This window comes from Osmerus eperlanus, chromosome 9, assembly GCF_963692335.1.
Source record: "Osmerus eperlanus chromosome 9, fOsmEpe2.1, whole genome shotgun sequence".
In the NCBI taxonomy this organism is placed as follows: domain Eukaryota; kingdom Metazoa; phylum Chordata; class Actinopteri; order Osmeriformes; family Osmeridae; genus Osmerus; species Osmerus eperlanus.
In genome coordinates this window covers 12409933-12427407 of record NC_085026.1, presented here as the reverse complement: position 1 = coordinate 12427407, position 17475 = coordinate 12409933, and the positions used below count along the sequence as shown (strand labels likewise).

The 17475-nt window shown below is 44.8% G+C and overlaps 1 protein-coding gene across 8 annotated transcripts; it reads left to right on the top strand.

Moving 5' to 3' along the window:
* The first annotated feature begins 691 nt into the window (after positions 1-691).
* Positions 692-16665, top strand: LOC134027169 (doublecortin domain-containing protein 2C). Of its 8 annotated transcripts, XR_009931426.1 has the most exons (14): positions 692-1272; positions 1456-1504; positions 1614-1690; positions 1960-2091; positions 2280-2438; positions 2607-2655; positions 6635-6776; positions 8570-8670; positions 8929-9072; positions 9389-9490; positions 12412-12481; positions 15178-15226; positions 16230-16259; positions 16528-16665. XR_009931426.1 is itself a non-coding variant. In XM_062470365.1 (13 exons), the coding sequence occupies exons 1-12, from the start codon at positions 983-985 to the stop codon at positions 15192-15194; spliced, it is 1323 nt and encodes a 440-aa protein (XP_062326349.1). In that variant the 5' UTR covers positions 692-982; the 3' UTR covers positions 15195-15226; positions 16528-16665. The 8 variants fall into 8 exon arrangements, 7 of the variants coding, with proteins under 7 accessions (XP_062326349.1, XP_062326350.1, XP_062326345.1 ...); XM_062470365.1 differs by lacking the exon at positions 16230-16259 and having other exon boundaries at positions 2616-2655; XM_062470366.1 differs by lacking the exon at positions 12412-12481.
* The last annotated feature ends 810 nt before the right edge of the window (positions 16666-17475 follow it).

The following is a 17475-nucleotide window of genomic DNA, read 5'->3' as shown; positions in this document are numbered from 1 at the left end:
TAGGGCTAATTGGAATTGAGAGCTCATAGTAATACAAAAGTTTCATATTATAGCCTACTTTATATCCAAGTAAACTTCTCCATGTCAAATGTTCACTCATTGTTATGTTGTTATGCATGAGAAGAAGAAAAAAGAAAAAAAAATCACATGCATTGGACGAAGAGGTGAAGTGAATTAACAAAATTCTGAGAATGTTCAATATTAATGATTTGTGGAATAAAGCACGGCATAAGGCTCTCAAGCAGTAAATAAGTAATACAGTTATCAATTATGCATTCCATTGACAAGGACTTGTCTGGCAGAAACCAATTAGCTGCCTTTGCACTGGTGAAATCTCTAGTTACCTTAGTATCCTAGTAAACAATTTGATTAGCTCAGAAAAAAGATCACTGCTTGACGGTCCGTGATCAAAAAACACAGGCTGCCACGTCACTAAATTAGTATTTACGGCTACTTATCAACCTGAGAAAAGGTTTACAGGTCACATAAGACTATTTGGAACTTGCTGTATAACAAAAATCGTATAATAAAACATTTTTATAAATGAAATAATAAGTGTTTTTTGTAGGGATTCATATTTAATCTATAAAAGTAATCCGAAATGTTAGCTATCAATATCAGAAACAGCATCCAGTTACTAACAGTAGTCATAACATTTCCCTGCTCTCTATCAATTTATCAACCAGAGTGCTTTCTCCTCCACTTGGTTTCCATGGCAACACATCAAACAACAATCGTGAGACTGGGCAATCAGACAGTCGCGGCTAACTAGATTTTTGAACCCATGAACAACAAATTACTCTTAAAGCGAGAGACGCAAATTACAACAACTTGACTAACAGATTCCTGATTAAATGCTCTGCGCTTATCTGGACATCGGTCCGTTTGTTAGAAGATCTTTTGTATCATTACAAACTAATCCAAGGCTAGCAAGTAATTTTACCAGAGTTCGTGAACGTTGGCATCGTTTTAGGTTGCTGTCATGTCTGGCACATCAGGTAGAGCTGTACTTTCTCAGCCTCCAACTAAAACGATTGTCGTGTACAGGAATGGGGATGCATTCTTTCCAGGACGAAAGTTTGTCGTCAACCAGCGACATGTGTCAACTTTTGGCAGTTTTTTAAGCTCTGTCACACGCGGAGTTGAGGCTTCTTTTGGAGCTGTGAGGAACGTTTACACTCCGAGAGACGGTCACAAAATATTTGACCTGGACAGTTTGCAACATGGGGAGAGATACGTTGCAGCTGGGGGAGAGCGTTTCAAAAAGCTGGAGTAGGTACCTTGTAATTAAGAAGCAATTTGCGATGATGACATTTCTTGAATTCGTTTGCAGAATTATTAGTCAGAATGGGAAGAATTACTGTTCAGTAGGGTTACTGTGTATTGAAGGCAACATGATAGTTAGGCTAAACCATGAGATGTATTGTCAGTCATCAAATGTCTTTTGCATTCCAGTTATTATCACATAACAACCAAGAAACCACAGAAAAAGAAGAATGAACAGGTATCAAGGCCAGACTTACTATTTTGTTGTCTGCTTTATCATAGACATAGCTAATCATCTTGTGTTGTGCTGAAAATGCACCATCTTTACCCTGTCCTTCCATGCACAGATCCGGCCTGTGGTTCACAGCAGGATAGTTGTTCCAGCTCGTTGGAGAAAGATTATTAATGAGTCATGCACAATCAAGTGAGTATTGATTTAAATAACCCCATACTGTACTTTTATTGTAATTGTTAGGTTAGAGTACTGTACTCCATGGAATAGTAGAATATTGATAATGATGTATCCTATTTGTTACAGCTTTCAGTGTAAAATGTTACATTAAAATAATAGATAATTTTAGGCTTTAAGTTAAACTTACGTTTTTAGCCCTAATATTAGGAATGTCCAAGACTGAATAATTGGCAGACATCATGTTATTATACTATAATAAGTGTTGTGTTGTTTTTTTTTAGTGTTTTTACCAATGGAGATTACATGGGTCCTCCAGCTCGGATACTCATCCCAAAGTATACTCTCACAAACTGGGAGAGTGTTTTGGCCATGGTGACTGAGAAAGTACATCTCCGTACAGGGGCAGTGCACAGGTAGGAGAGCAGTTTGACTGGCCATTATGTTGCATGATTGCTACAAAGAGACAAAATACAAAGGCTTCAATACAGTTTTTATCCCCATTGCCTTGCTTCAGTTTGATACTATATTTAGGATGAGGTAGCCTTTTATTGTAGCGTGGATATTTTTGTTTACAATATAACATTTGACTTTTTCTCTTCAGGCTGTGTGCTGTAGATGGAACTCCTCTGCAGGGTCCTATGCAGCTGGAAAACAACCAGTATTATGTAGCTGTGGGAGCAGAGAAGTTTAGGTCGATACCATACTACCACTGGGTCCCCAGCAAAGGCATCATCAGGGACCTCAACCTGCTGGGTCATGGGTGAGACAAACATCCTCCCTCAACTGTTAATCATACAAACCCTAATCTGTCACCATTCAAAATCTGAATCGGATGAATATTTTCCATCATGCCTAATGCTTGTCCACTTATATTGAATTAGTTGAAGATCCTCTCTCTCTTGCTTTGCTTTGTATTCTTCTGAGTCAGCAACAACAGCCTCCCAGCCGTCAGGAAAGGCCGGTACTCCAGGAATGTGGTGAGTGCCCTGCTGCAGAATCATGTAACACCTAACCTAGAAAAGATATCCGTGCAGTTGCTGGAAACAGCTCAGTGATTGCTAAGTTATTGCTTTTGTTCTCCTAAATTCCTACATATTTGTTCCATCTGAATATTGCTTTAACACCTCAGCAGAATACAGTTGAAAAGCATGCCTTTGCACACAGCATTTCAATTAACATTTCCAGCGGAGGCGTGAGTCTTGCCTTGTGTGATTGGTTATGAGACCGTCCTATCATCCATCACTGTCTGTGGGAGGCATTGAGTTACCATAGCCTTCCACTATGAGGGGTAATCCCCATAGTACCAGCCTGGCCCACTTGATCAAGCACAGCCAGCCTCATAGACTCAACATATTCACCAAGAGGCTGTGCATTGTACCAGAACCAGGAAAATTTGTTTTGTGATTAGGTGAGACGGTGAGAGAGTCAGAGATGAACACCAAACACGTACAAACAAGAGGCGTAAGAAAAGAACATGCCCACTCAGCATGCTTAGACCGAGATAAGGCTGGTGTGAGAAAACCTAGCCTATCTATTTGGTGTCTGATTGTTCTAACCATGAAAGATGACAGACACCATGACATATGTCAATTATCAGATAGAGAGAAAAAATAAATAAACTGAAGTACAGTTTTGAAATGTCTTCAGTGTAAGAAGATAAAAAAAGCTCACTACTTTATCTGTACTGGACATACACAATTTCAACTGTTATCACCCAAAAATATCTCATTACTTTAATTAGTCACATTTTGGACTGTGTAGGGACCAATGGGGAAGCAAAATGTATGCCGTCATCAGAAGGAACAGTTAGACATATGTACTAGTGGCAACATTTTATCTTTGGCCAGAAGGGGGAGACAGAGACAACACAATGGCTGTCACTTGTCTGAGCTATTTCATCCACTATTACTCATTCACTGTCTGGAACAGCTCTTCTCCAGCACTCCTCTTGCCTGATCACTCAAGAATTCATAAACATGATTTCAACAGTTAATGAGGACCTTTCACAGAAAGATACACGGGAGGGAAATTGCTCAGTGTAGCTGGATATGTCATCAGTTTGGCTTACTGATTACACGTGTACATTTATAAGGGTCACATCCATCATTAATTTCGATTTGACCTCACAAAACAACACCGGTCTGATGTGAAAGGCCTGTAAAAGCCTGGTAACGTGTCCGTGGAGGCTGTGTAAAACGTAACCTTGCTCAGCAACCTTGCTGGGCACGAGAGGTGTCCGTCTGCCCCCGGCCTGGGACTGGGACAGCTGGTGCAGATCAGATCAGACACCAGGCTCCGCAGCACACAAAGCCCTGCGGAGGGTAGAGGTACTGTACTGTTGCCTACATGCTACATGCTACATGCTACATGCTCTTTTTACAGCATGGCAAATGGAGGTGTTGTTTGTGGTGATGAGACTGTATGGCTTGTGTTTTTTCATAGTGGGCCAATGGAGGTGTGTAATGTGTGATAAATGTTCCTGTATGCCCTCTTCCTTGGGGGATGTGAGGCGTGCTGCTTTCTATAGATCTGTTGAACTCATACTGGATGTGGATGGTGTGGCTGTAGTGACTCGTGACCAGAGGAAACCGGTGCTTTGATTCATTTCCTGTGTTTGGCGCTGCTGTTTGGAGACACTGGCGCCTGGCTCACACAGTCACCTGGGCATAGGGCATCTCCACAGAGAACCCTTCACTCTGACATCACCCATGATGCCCCCCCCCCCTGCCCCCCCATCCTGCCCCTGACATCAACCCCGACTCTTTCCGTCGCAACACCTCTGCTCCCCTCTGACCTCATCCAGGGTGGACGAGGCGATACCCAGCCCCAGAGGAAGGCTACGCCCTGGCCGCTGCCTCCAAGTCTGCCCATGGAGGACCAGACCCAGGGAGGGGCTCAGTGATACCGCTGTGCTGGTGTTAGTGGTGGGTGGCTGGCTCTCTGGACACCCCCCCCAGTTCACCCATGCTATCATATCACAGGCAGTGTCCTCCCGATGACTCCTCCACGCTGCCACTTGAGAGGGCCAGAGATTACACGCTGCTGCCCGTCTCCCCCCGAGTTTCTCTCCCTGTCTCTTTTTCTCTGTCTCTTTCTAAACTCTCTCTCTCTCTCTCTCTCTCTCTCTCTCTCTCTCTCTCTCTCTCTCTCTCTCTCTCTCTCTCTCTCTCTCTCTCTCTCTCTCTCTCTCTCTCTCTCTCTCTCGCTCTCTCTCTCTCTCTCTCTCTCTCTCTCTTTATTTCTCTCTCTCTCGCTCTCTCTCCCTCGCCGGTTCCTGATAGACACAGACGTTGTCCCCACAGGACGCGGCAGATATGTAATGCGTAACAAGAAGCAAATGACTTCAGCTTTTTCCATGGCGGTATTCTCTCAGTGGTGCTGGTACTGTTACTGTACTCCCACTGCTACACAGCACTGCCCCCTCCCCCATACCTCTCCCCCTCCTCCTCCATCCTCTCTCCCCTCTCTGGAGGGGCACTCTGTTGATTTAAGTGAGAACTGCAGTATTTAAATTTTGCTATGAGGCTGAGGCAAACACCATATATAATATGGTGTTTGTTTTTTGATAGTTAGGATGGATTTAGTTTGTGATTGTGGACCTTGAGATATACATAAACAAGGATGGTGGTGTGCACATCACTCAAAACCAAATTAGAGGGTTGAAATTGGATTAACAGCATGACACTCCCACAGTCAGAAGCACTTTTGTCTTTGATCTTGCGGCATGGACACCACTCAGTGAACTCTATTTCAACTTTCCCTAACAGAATATCCCAGGCAAAAACTTCTTTGTGTTGTTTTATTTTTCTCCCTTACCAACGGCTGTATAAAATTCAAAAGAATATCAACACACTCTGCCGTTGCATTAAAGAATGCAAACAAGAGAAGAAACTTGCTCTGCTAGTCCCTAGACTCTGTGTTAGTGTGCTTGCAAACACCATTGCCTGCATCGGGTTCTGGTGGAAGCCTGAGATCACTACACAGGCCCTGGAGCCTGCCCTGGGATCTACTGGAGCAGCCACAGCAGAGAGCACTGCCGTCGAAATGCTCTCTGGCCATCTCTCCCTTTCTCCCCCTGTCTCTTTTTCTTCGTCTCTCCCCCCTTCTCTCTCCTCTCCCTCTAAGGGGATACATAGCTCACCTGGCTACCCACTGAGGGGATGAACAGTCTGCAAGGAGAAAATTGCCTTTTGTGGGAAGCATTAATTCAGATGTGTACCCTGCTGTCTGAACATCACTCTGAAGTCATCTTCACGCTGCTTTCTGTCTCTCTCTCCTTTTCTCTCTCTCTCTCTCTCTCTCTCTCTCTCTCTCTCTCTCTCTCTCTCTCTCTCTCTCTCTCTCTCTCTCTCTCTCTCTCTCTCTCTCTCTCTCTCTCTCGCTCTCTCTCTGTCTCACTCTCTTCACCCCTCTCTCTCTCCCCTCCCCCCTCTGTTTTCTTGCCATCCAGCCTTTTTTCCATCAATAACCGTCTGCTGAGGAATAAGTTATTCCCTGCGACTCTCCTTTCCCTTTAAGCTTGTTTGGATTTTCATTGTTTGATCTGGCTTGATAAATAAGACGAATGCAGTTAGAAATTCATGGCTGCCCCATTTCATCAATAAATGATTAGTTTGCTGTGTTCCCTGGTGATTGATAGGTTGTGCACAGGATGCATTGGAACCAGATGAGTTCAATACATTGGGAGTAGGGGCGGGAGAGGTAGGTGGGTGGGGGGGGTAGTCTACAAAGCGTATCAGCTCATGAAAAATTGAGGTCAGTGGAAAATGTAATAAGGGAAAAAGAAGGCTTGAGAGAACGAAAGAAGGTAGGAACAAGTTGTGTACTAAAAGCACATTAGGTGTAAGACCCCACCACAGTGTTTTGTCTCTTTAAAACAACAACAACAGAGGCTGATGAATCGCATTGAAATCCAAGCAAAGCGTCTCGATTCACAGAGCCTTTGTTTTTCTGTAGTTTGCTCACCCAGGGTTTGTGGAGGACACAGCCAGAGGCCAGCAAGCAAGGCAGCAGAAGGACTCTTACTTCTATGCCAAGCCTGAAAGAGCTAAACAACAGAAGCAGGTGTCCAGAATACCACTTCTCCTCACCACGGGGGGTAAGCATAGCTACCATATACAAATGCTTCCCAATGTTACATGTGTGATTTTCCACCACCCACTCATTTTCTCACTCTCTTTGTGATATGAATTGGACCTGTTGTTTTTTTTTTCCATCTTTTATATATTTTTTAGCACTTTGAGTGTTTGTGTATGTGTGTGTGTGCATTCTATTCTGTATGTGTGCCTGTGCATGTCAGTATTTGAGTGGCGTGGTAGCAATAGGAGGTACAGGTACACAGAAGAGCTTTCTCTGAATTCACCTGAGTCTGAGTACATCAGAGAAACACGTTTTGCACCTTTGAGAGAGAGAACTCTTTGCCGTAAATTTCAAACTGAACAAGACTTCAAACGCCATCAAGCCCTCTAAATCATAGATGAATTCAATCGGGCCATTTTGTTGAATATGTATCTAGAAAGGCTCGTTAACTTTACCAGGAAAACAAAATGCTCCAATTTACTCCTGAAGGGGGGGAACCAAAACGATCATAAGTTATTCATCACAATAATATAGACTGGAGATCATAAAGCTGACAAAAACAGTCTTTAAGATTGATGGTATTTAGCGTTGTGGCAATTATGCAGTATGAATGTGATATATAGTGGATACAATACACAGTAATTGCACCGATGCCTCCACCACCCAGCTGTTCAATACATGTTACACCGTAGCCGTGTGTGTGTGTGTGTGCGTGTGTTGGTGCACGCGTGTAATGTGTGTGTGCCCGGCGCCATCTAAACTGTGAGTACGCACCGCCGTCCAGAGACACCATGACATCATAGGAGGAGCGGGCCAAGCCCCTGCAGCTCTGCCATCGCTTCACACATTCAAGCCGAGCCAGCACTCCTTCCTGGTGATGGAGTAGAGTTTCCTCCACTCACGCTGGGGCCCGGCATGAGCAGGGTGACTGTCTGTCTGCAGGCCCCTTCTCCTCCCCGCGTTTCCGGACACTTTTTGGACACTTGATCATCCCCAGTGGCAGTAGCTCCCCTCATAAACTCATTACTAATGGTTTAAGAAAAACGCGGGGAAAATCCATAGGCTTCTCCTTAACTCCATCAGCGTGTGGCGCTGGGGGACGGTGGCTCTCTGAGCGCTGTTGTTGGCAAGCAGGAGCCCAGGCTTTGTCTGTGGATCACTTTCATCACTTGTCTTCATTCTGAACCTGATAGGCGCTCGGATCGCATCCAAATCTCATCGCCGTGAAACAGAACACATCAGGCCTGCCCACTGTCCGTGATTCACCTGGGCCCCCGGGGCCCACTGCTTGATATTGTAGAGACAACCTTTTTGTTTTAATCACTGATTATCAATAGTACTTAGATGGAACTTCGGGATGGGTCCAGTAATTCTGTTTTAATAATAGATCTCCCAGAGTCCCAATAGCTTGTTTTATTACTCACGTCCCCCTTCTTGAATCCAGCGACCGCCGAGAAATGTGATTTTGTTGACTGCAGTGTGCAGAGTGTCAGATCCATATTCCCCAGGTGTGGTGAGAGCGACCAGTCAGTGTCAGGGGCCCGGGGCCCGGGGACAGCAGAGGGTTTGTACAGGCAGGTGGACCACATTGGTGGGAGAGAGGCCTCGACCCTCAGTAACCTTTCGCTCTGTGTGTGCTTCTCTCTAAATAAATAAATAGCTTGACAGGATCATTGATCACCTCTGAAGTCGAGGAAGCGAAAGGGACAGTGTGTGTGTGTGTGTGTGTGAGTGAGTGAGTGTGTGTGTGTGTGCGAAGTGGCAGGGGGACTGCCAGCAGTAGGGGTAATTGTGATTAATCACTGTTCTCAGAGGGCAGCGTGTTCCGAGCGAAGCACAAGCGGAGGGAGACGGCGGGAGCCTGCGAGGTGCAGGAGGATCGCCAGGTGAAGGTGGACTTGCCAATTGATCAGGTAAAAGCGCAGCCTCTCACTCGCCCAGTGAGCCTGAGCATATGGCCAGGAAACAATTAGGTCAAGGTTTCCCGTTCAGTCTAGTCCTGGACTAAATGCTACATTCAATAGTCTTTAGAGACTGTAGTCAGAAGGTCACTGTGCGAACAAGATATACACATGTAGAATTTATATGCCTGTTAAACACAACAACAAGCTCCCAGTATGAGAAACCCCCCCCCCCCCCCCCCCCCCCCCCCCCGTCTTGCCCCACTCCAGGTTGAGGCCAAGGTGGTGGATGAGGAGCAGTACACTCGCAGGTCATCCAGACCAGGCAGTGGAGCCCAGAGCCCATACAAGACCTTCCTCCAGGACTGCAACACCCCCAGCACCAACAGGCCTCTGTCTGCCAGCTCCAGGATGGTTAGCACTGGCATAGGGGTGGATGAGACCTATTGTTTTGGGGCACTTCAATAAATATAAGATCTCTCATTTCAAGGAAAACCTGATTAAAAAGAAGGGTTCTGGACCAGCAGCTACATGCTAAACAGTACAGGCATGGTGACCTTTTCCTGTCTTTTTCATTTGTTATCGTTTTGTGCGACTGCCTGTGTGTCTGCCTGTGTGTCTGTGTGTCTGTGTGTCTGCCTGTGTGTCTGTGTGTCTGTGTGTCTGCCTGTGTGTCTGCCTGTGTGTCTGTGTGTCTGTGTGTCTGCCTGTGTGTCTGTGTGTCTGGCAGGAGTCGTCAGGAGCAGGGGAGGGCCAGGAGTCAGGGAGGGGAACTGGTTTTACCAGCTCCAGACATGGAGGACTCAGGTCTCCTCTTCTGGCAGAGACCCAGGTACAGCCTCGTCTGCATTGTCACACACACACACCCACCCATGCACACACACGCACACCCACACACACTCTCACACACACATAAAGCAGGCAGCAGGCTTATCTGCAGCACCATGCTTGGGGCTCAGCTACTGTATGAGCGTGCGGACATGCAGAGAGGACTGTCTGATTCATGTCAAGCAGCGACCATCCCCACATTTACTTCGCTTTCATATCTGTGCCTTATCCTGGTTGTTATGTGCCTGGTAACGAATGGAGCACCGCTGTGTGTACAGATGTTTTTGCATGGATGGGGGCTTTCCAGAAATTACACTCATTTAAATACACTTATTCTGCTCTAATAATCCTCAAGAGGATGTAAAATGAGCCCCATAATGGTGATAGAACACACAGAGTAGTTTGGTCATATTACTAGTACTCGCCATTTCATTCAGCTTTGAAAATAAGAAGATATTGAGTCTGATTTAAGCAATGAATAAAACGGAACATTTCTTTGTAATGAAAACCAGGTCCAAGCAAATGGAACTGCACCACAGGGAGATATTTTGGTGTTGCAATGATTTCTGCAAAGGCATGCACTTTTGCAATAAAGATATTCTTATTTGAATAATTATTGACTACAAGGGGGATACTTATGACCCGGTTAAAGTCCTCATCAATAGTCTAATTCATTACTTATCGCTTTTAGGCCTGCATGGATATTGCTGAATCAGAGTGTGTATAGATTGTTGGAATGACCATTAGGTAAGCAGTACTAATGTTTTCTGATTCCGACTCAGCTCATTTGAGCAGTCATCATCACCACCGCTCCAAACCTCTTTTGATGGGAGACAGCTACTGAATTTCAGTAGGAAATTATGATTGTGGTATTTAATTTACTTCATATCCCATCCCATATTCAATAGAGCCCAATTGTTTTACTTAATAAGAATTTGTACAATCTATTATAGATTGATTCTATTAATTGTATATTTATTGTTTACTGTTTACTTATGTGATGACTTAAATAGTTTGATGTAATCAGTTTGCACAAACTTTTGGAGCAAACCCCTTATCAGAGATAACAGTGTATCAAGTGGTGTTCAACAGTACAAAGTTGCACATCCATAGGCTGACAATTGGATAGTCTGATGTGATTAAAAAGGAGTCACTTGCAATATTCCAAAATGTCACAGAGGGATAATTAAGGTATTGTAGCTGCACTTTTATGTGTCTACCTTTATTAGAGCTATTTATGGAAGATTTACTGAGAGTGGAAATTATGGAAGGTGGGGACTTTGAGCAAATTATTTGGCCAACCAACATACAACCATTACTCAGCCCACCCCCCCACCCCTACCCCCCCCCCCCCCCCCCCAGTCCTGTATGGAGAGAAGCAGACTGTTCCTGCGTCTCTCCTGCCACCTCATCATGTACACTGCTGGGAATGATAATAAGAGATATATGTACCTCTATGACTCATAGTTTGAACTGGGTTTGAATAGATTGCCTCCCACTTTGGCAGGCCTTGTGAAATGCACCTCTCATGCTACTGCTGCCGTTTATACAGTGTATTGATGACCAAATTCAATTACATGATTGCATTCCCAGCCAAGCGTCCTGCCTCTGTTTAGATGATTCATGGTTGTGGGGTTGGGATAGTGAATAGTTACAGTGGTGAGGTAGTGTGATATTGACCTGGCCACACAAAGTAAAGAGTTATGAGGAATGAGCAGAGCTGGCTGGCATGGCTGTCTGGGGCTGGCCATGTCTGTCAGCCTAGCCCAGCAGACAGACCCTGTGCATGGAGGCTGGGGACATCTTAAGAGCCAGACGTCTCCTCGTAAGGAGTTGATTGGCATTTGTAGTGTTTCTGGATTGATCTTGTTAGATGAGGCAGTAGTTCTTTAATAGTCCATCTAGAGCTGGAAGTCACTGTATTTAGATGTGCACTCTGCTAACCAGTTAGAGTACATCGTTAGCCTTCCTCTTGTTTACAAGTTGGAATGTGTTCGTGTAGGAATGTTAACAGGCTAGCAGTGGTCGGATACGCTCAGGGTTAGGGTTGTTTGAGTTGGTTTGATTTCTGTTTACTACTATCGTTTGTTTTGATTTAACGATATAGACTGATTTATCAACCAGTCAGCTAAGCATTTTTTCTTAATTAATATTGTTAGAAGTGCCAATACAACTAGGGATGTCTGATCAATCGTCTTCCTCTTCTTAAGAATTTTGTGATAAGAAATCAGATAGTTATTGATCTGGCCATCGACCTCCCCTATTCTTTACCAATGCAATTTCTTTTCATTTGTCTCCGACAGTTTTGTGGCTTCTATTTCCCCCAGCTCTGGTTGGTTGTTTCAAAGGGCCCCCTCTCTCTCACGCAAGGTCAACTATAATCAACCCCAGACAATGTCACCAGCCTTTTGCAACAGAAGACTGGTCCTCTGGGCTTTTAGGACCTACTGCATTATACCATTCAATTACTGTTCATTAGCCAGTGTACTGCCATTAATCAGACTGAGATGTACCTCTAGTCCTCGAAGGGACATTGAACCAGCAGGAAAAACAGGGTCTGTTTATCCCTGCTTCCTGTCTAGGGTACACACTGAAGCACAAAGAAAAAGACTGCAGGGAACCTAGCTATCTATAATGTGTTTCCCAACTTCTATCTCTCTCTCTCTCTCTCTCTCTCTCTCTCTCTCTCTCTCTCTCTCTCTCTCTCTCTCTCTCTCTCTCTCTCTCTCTCTCTTCTGTTGTACCTCTACCATATCTCTAAATGTAAGGAAGGGAGGGTGTACGTGACATATAGTGCATGTGCGTAGTGGGATTAGGAATATGATCTATCACTCTGAGGAGAAAGCTGACAGATATACTGAATCAGGCCACATATGCATTGAATATGACTAGATGATGATAGGACACTCTGATTTATGTTGCAAGGAAACTAGAGAGGAGGAGGCTTCTTCAAAGCAGTACGGGATACGGTCACGGATGTCCAAGTTCTTCAAGGGTAAGTTCATCAAAGCATTTAGTAGTAGTAGTGGTAGTGGTAGTGGTAGTGGTAGTGGTAGTAGTGGTACTAAGAGTAGGCTGGTAATAGTATAAAATAAATAAAGTAGTAATAAAGTAGTAGTGTTAATAGTAGTAATAATAGCAGTGTAGTAGTAGTAGTATTAATAGTAAAAGTAGCAGTATCACATTAGCAGTAGTAGTAGTAGAAGTAGCAGTATAGTAATAGTAGTCATCGTAGTAGTATTGGTAGTAATAGTAGTAGTAAGAACAGTAGTAGTTGTAGTAGTAGTAGCAGAGGTAGTAATAATAGTCGTAGTAATAGTAGCAGTAGCAACAGCAAAGCCCAGCCTTGCGTCAACTCCCCCCGCTCCTTGCAACACCATTGAGCCTAATGTAGACATAAAGAGACCACTAATACACTTGGCATTAGTAGCTCTCGCTCACATGTCACCGGATCCACAGCCTCCACATCTGGGACAGCTTCTCAGGCTGATGGAGAACATCTGGTCCCGGGCCTCCACTCCTCCCTCTCACATGACTTTGTTCAGTATTAAAGGCACCTGCACATCAAGGTGTCTCCTACCGAGCCCAAGGATTACTCTCCACTCTGGACTAACCCCCAACACTCCCCTGTAATGCCGCCTCCATGGACAGGCCGACAATTAAATGTGACTCGTTATATATTTAAATGAATTAAATGAGGGAGTCAGATGGCTGAGCGGTGAGGGAGTCGGGCTAGTAATCGGAAGGTTTCCAGTTCGATTCCCAGCCGTGCAAAATTACGTGTCCTTGGGCAAGGCACTTCACCCTACTTGCTTCGGGGGGAATGTCCCTGTACTTACTGTAAGTCGCTCTGGATAAGAGCGTCTGATAAATGACTAAATGTAAATGTAAATTCAATAAGTTTAGCAATTTAAGTGTATAAAATAGAACACCTGAATGTCCAAAGCACACTGTACGCCCATCTCTTAATCTGAGAAACATACTGTTGAATGATAACAAGGAGTCCTACAATACTTGTACCAGTAATGGAAGCATGACATTTTTCCTCTGGGAGTGGATGTGCCTTGCACTTAGTTCAGGCAATTTGGCTCTGATTGGCTTGAAAACATAGGTTTCAGGCTGCTACCGCTCAGCGTTTCCAGGATGTTCTATTGTCCCAGGGAGAATTCCATAGGTGACTAAATAGAGAAGGAGCTGGCTCTCCAGGTGGTTATTACTGTCCTCGCTCTGAGACCTGTCACGGTGTGACACCATGAAAATCACTGCATCCTGCTCTAACAGCAGGCACCCACCTCTCTCCTCCTCTCTCCTCTACCCACCTCTCTCCTCCACTCTCCTCTACCCACCTCTCTCCTCCTCTCTCCTCTAACCACCTCTCTCCTCCTCTCTCCTCTAACCACCTCTCTCCTCCACTCTCCTCTACCCACCTCTCTCCTCCACTCTCCTCTACCCTCCTCTCTCCTCTGTTCTCCCCTGTAGCCCCCACACTGTCAACACACTGGGCAATCTCACAAGCAACAGTTAACACTGTCTTTTTTCCATTACACACAAAATGGAGACATGCACGCACACAAACTCTCTTTATATACTGAATGGACCTGGGGTCTGTCGTGTAGATTGTCAGGGGATGGAAATATGGCCCCGTACAGTTCTGCTCCCCCGCCTGAATAGAAATGCTCCCATTAGGGGGTCCCAGTTATCAATCAGTGCTTCAGGATGTTGGTCTAGCTCCACTCCACCCCTGTGTCCCTGTTCTCCTTATGCACACCACCGCTTGTTTACATCTTTCTCACTGGGTTTGAGTGGGTCTGAAGAACGGCTCGTATTCACTGTCACAACCATCACAGATCTGTGGGTGCCACTCCAGCCCCAGCCCGACTGAAGAGCCTCGGGACTGCAGTCGAGGGGAGGATTTAGAAATTGTGAAGGAAATGCAAAGGGATCACCAAGTCTAACGGAGCCCGCCGCTGCCTGCTTTCCATCAGAATGTCCCTGTCCATGCCAATCCTTATCCTTGATGGGAATGTTCCAGTTGAGGGGAATAGGAAACCTATTCGCAAATGTAAATCTACCTTCAAAGTACTTTCCTCTCCCTCCTCCGTATTTGCAGGCAGGTTTTTGATTAGGTATGGCTTCCTGTGCCCGGGCGTCGTGTCGCGCCTCCCGCGGAACGGGCTGCAGAGACAATGTTGTTGTGCTCTCTCAGTTTGCTGAGATTCTCCTTCAAAAGTTATTGGCAACATGAACAATGGCTTTGTAATTTATGATGTCTGTTAGAGCTGCTGACAGAAGTTGTAAAGCATCTTGATTGATCGGTGATATGAGATGTGTGCATTCACGGTATATTGTCTCCTGCGTGCGCATTCTACATGCGTGCTGCTGTGTGGTTGGGTGTGTGTCACGGATAAATTATTCCCTGAACCAAATTAATGTGTTGTAAATCACTCTCGAAACTGTGGGAGTAGGGCCTGAATGACGACCTTTACGGCTATTTGACTTTAACTCTTATCTATGTTAATCACCTCTCTATAATGCCGGTGTGAAAAACGTAATATCCATGAAAGGTCGTTGTTGTGTGGTACACAGTAAGTCCAAAACATTTAGGATTTTTCTAGGCAGAAAAAACTGTCTGTAAATGTACCTTTTTCCTTGCAATTGTAATGTAACACTATCCCCTTATGATTCTTCCAGAGAGAAGTAAAAAATGAGCCGGAACCACAACTGTATGATTTTCAGTCAGGTGAGTGAGCGGTGAGTCACTTTGAGTCTGATGAACTTGTGATAAACTGAAACATTGTACATTGTTGGCTGCTCCACGACCAGGGTACAGTGTGCAAGTTCCCCATGCAGTCCATTTGGAAGTGTGATGAAATGTTGAGAGAAGATATTAAATGGTAGTGAACCCGCGGCACAAAAGGCCTCCTGATATCCGTGACAGATTGGTAATTGCATGTTCCATGCATGTTTGAGCAGACAATACATTTCAGGATGCGTTTTATTCTAACTCATTCATTCCGCTCGGGCGCTAGTTCACACTCCGATACAGTAGGTACCCCTGGGGATGGGGAACTTGAAGGAGAAAAGAAAACCTTTGTGAACTGTAGCAAAGTTGGAGTGAAAACGTACGGTTTTACTTCTCATTCATCACATCCATGGCATGAAAAGCCTTCAAAAGGCTGCTCCACCAGCACTGCGTTTTTAACACGGAAAAATAATAAGTTCCAAAGACGCTCGTGTGGAGAACGAACCATTGTGATGTGAGGAGAGAGGGAGGGCGAGAGAGTGAGACGGCGAGAGAGAGAGAGAGAGAGAGAGAGAGAAAGAGAGAGAGAGAGAGGGTGGGAGAGTAAGCGAGAGAGAGAGAGGCGTCTTGCCTGCGTGTGATCTTCTCTGCCGTTCTGACAAGGGGCCCTTATGAAGAGCTGAGAGCGCCACTGCCCAGTTACACATTAGCTTTGATTGCCAGTTTGCTCTGTTCCTAGCCATGCTTTGAACCACATCACTAGATGAAAGCCAACCTTGTCCGGCGTGTCCACTCCACACGCTGCTGTTGCTTATTTTTTTCATGCCCCATCAGGGGCTTTGTAGACTTTGTTTAATCTTTTTTTTTTTTTTTTTTACATGCCGGGACGTGATGTATAATTTATCATACAATACATCTCAAGACAGCGCCCATCTCTGCTACTATTTTAATCTAATCTTTCTCTTTTCACTTTTTTCCCCATTGCGTCTCATGTTGACAGACAGTGTGGTCAATCTATGTTACCACTAAGGTATGCCTTTGTTGTGTTGGGATGATGTTCTTTGATATTTTTGGCCCCCGTGGCACCGAATGGAGCACCATGCTATTTCTCTTTCTACACTCCTCGTTCTCTCTCTTTCTCTTTCTCTTTGTCTCCCTCTCTATTTTTCAATTTCTTTCTCGCTCTCTTCCACTCTCCCTTTTCTCTTCATGTCTTCAACCTGTTTCGTCCAGCTACCTCTGTCTGTTTGTGTGTGTTTTTTTCTTGAATCACTCTCTCTCTCTGTCCCTGTCGTCAGATTTCTTCGAGCCGGGGCAGGGGTGGAGCGTCTGACAGACGCGAGGACCTCGCGCCCCCCTCAGTCACCAGCGGCGGCTCGTCTAGAAGATGAAACAGTGTTATAAACCAAATAAAAATGTCTTGCCTTTTGACAGCCTGGCCGTGGATATATGGCCTCTTATTTCAAGAATATATTGCATAATTATGTATGGTTATAAATATTACATGGAGTCTCACACTGAGCGCATGGTAAGATGCCTAATTGCAGAGTTTAATTATTAAGAAGCAAAGGTCCTGTGCGGCTTTCTCGAGAAGCACTTTTGATAAATTATTTTTTGTAGTTTTCTGATGAATTATTTTGGGGGCTTGCGCCTAATCAGCAGGCTTAGTGGCCAGTGTAACTGCTCTGGAGAGAGACTTATCTGCCCGTGGAGAGGAATTACTATGCTGATTAAATCCACTGGAATCAACTAATAACTTAATGATATTGGAGTGGATAAAAAAAAGGACTCGGTCGGCTCACAGTGGTGGCCATTAAGAACATAGAGGCATGGTGATGAGTGGAAGGAGAGCTGTTGACGGTGACCCCATAGCACCTGTTTAATTCCTCTGTGTGACATGGAGAGAACACTGTTGAAGATCGTATTAGACGAGCGTGTGGTAACTCCAGCACAGTGGAGCGTCAGTCCTACAGTCCTGTTCATATGAAGCACCAATAGACCTTGTTACAATTAAGAGACCGATAGAATGACCCAAACTACCTCGTACCCATCATAAATAATTATCATTACAAGATATGGAAGCCAGAGTGCAATAAGTACTTTTTTTATCAACAATGTTCTTATTAACTCAGAGGAGTTCAGAGTGTTATTCCCAAGTATCTGAACAATGCATAAAACAGCATACCACCTGAAATCACACAATGTAGCCAACAGAAATCGTCCAAGGGGCCTCATGTTTTATTAAA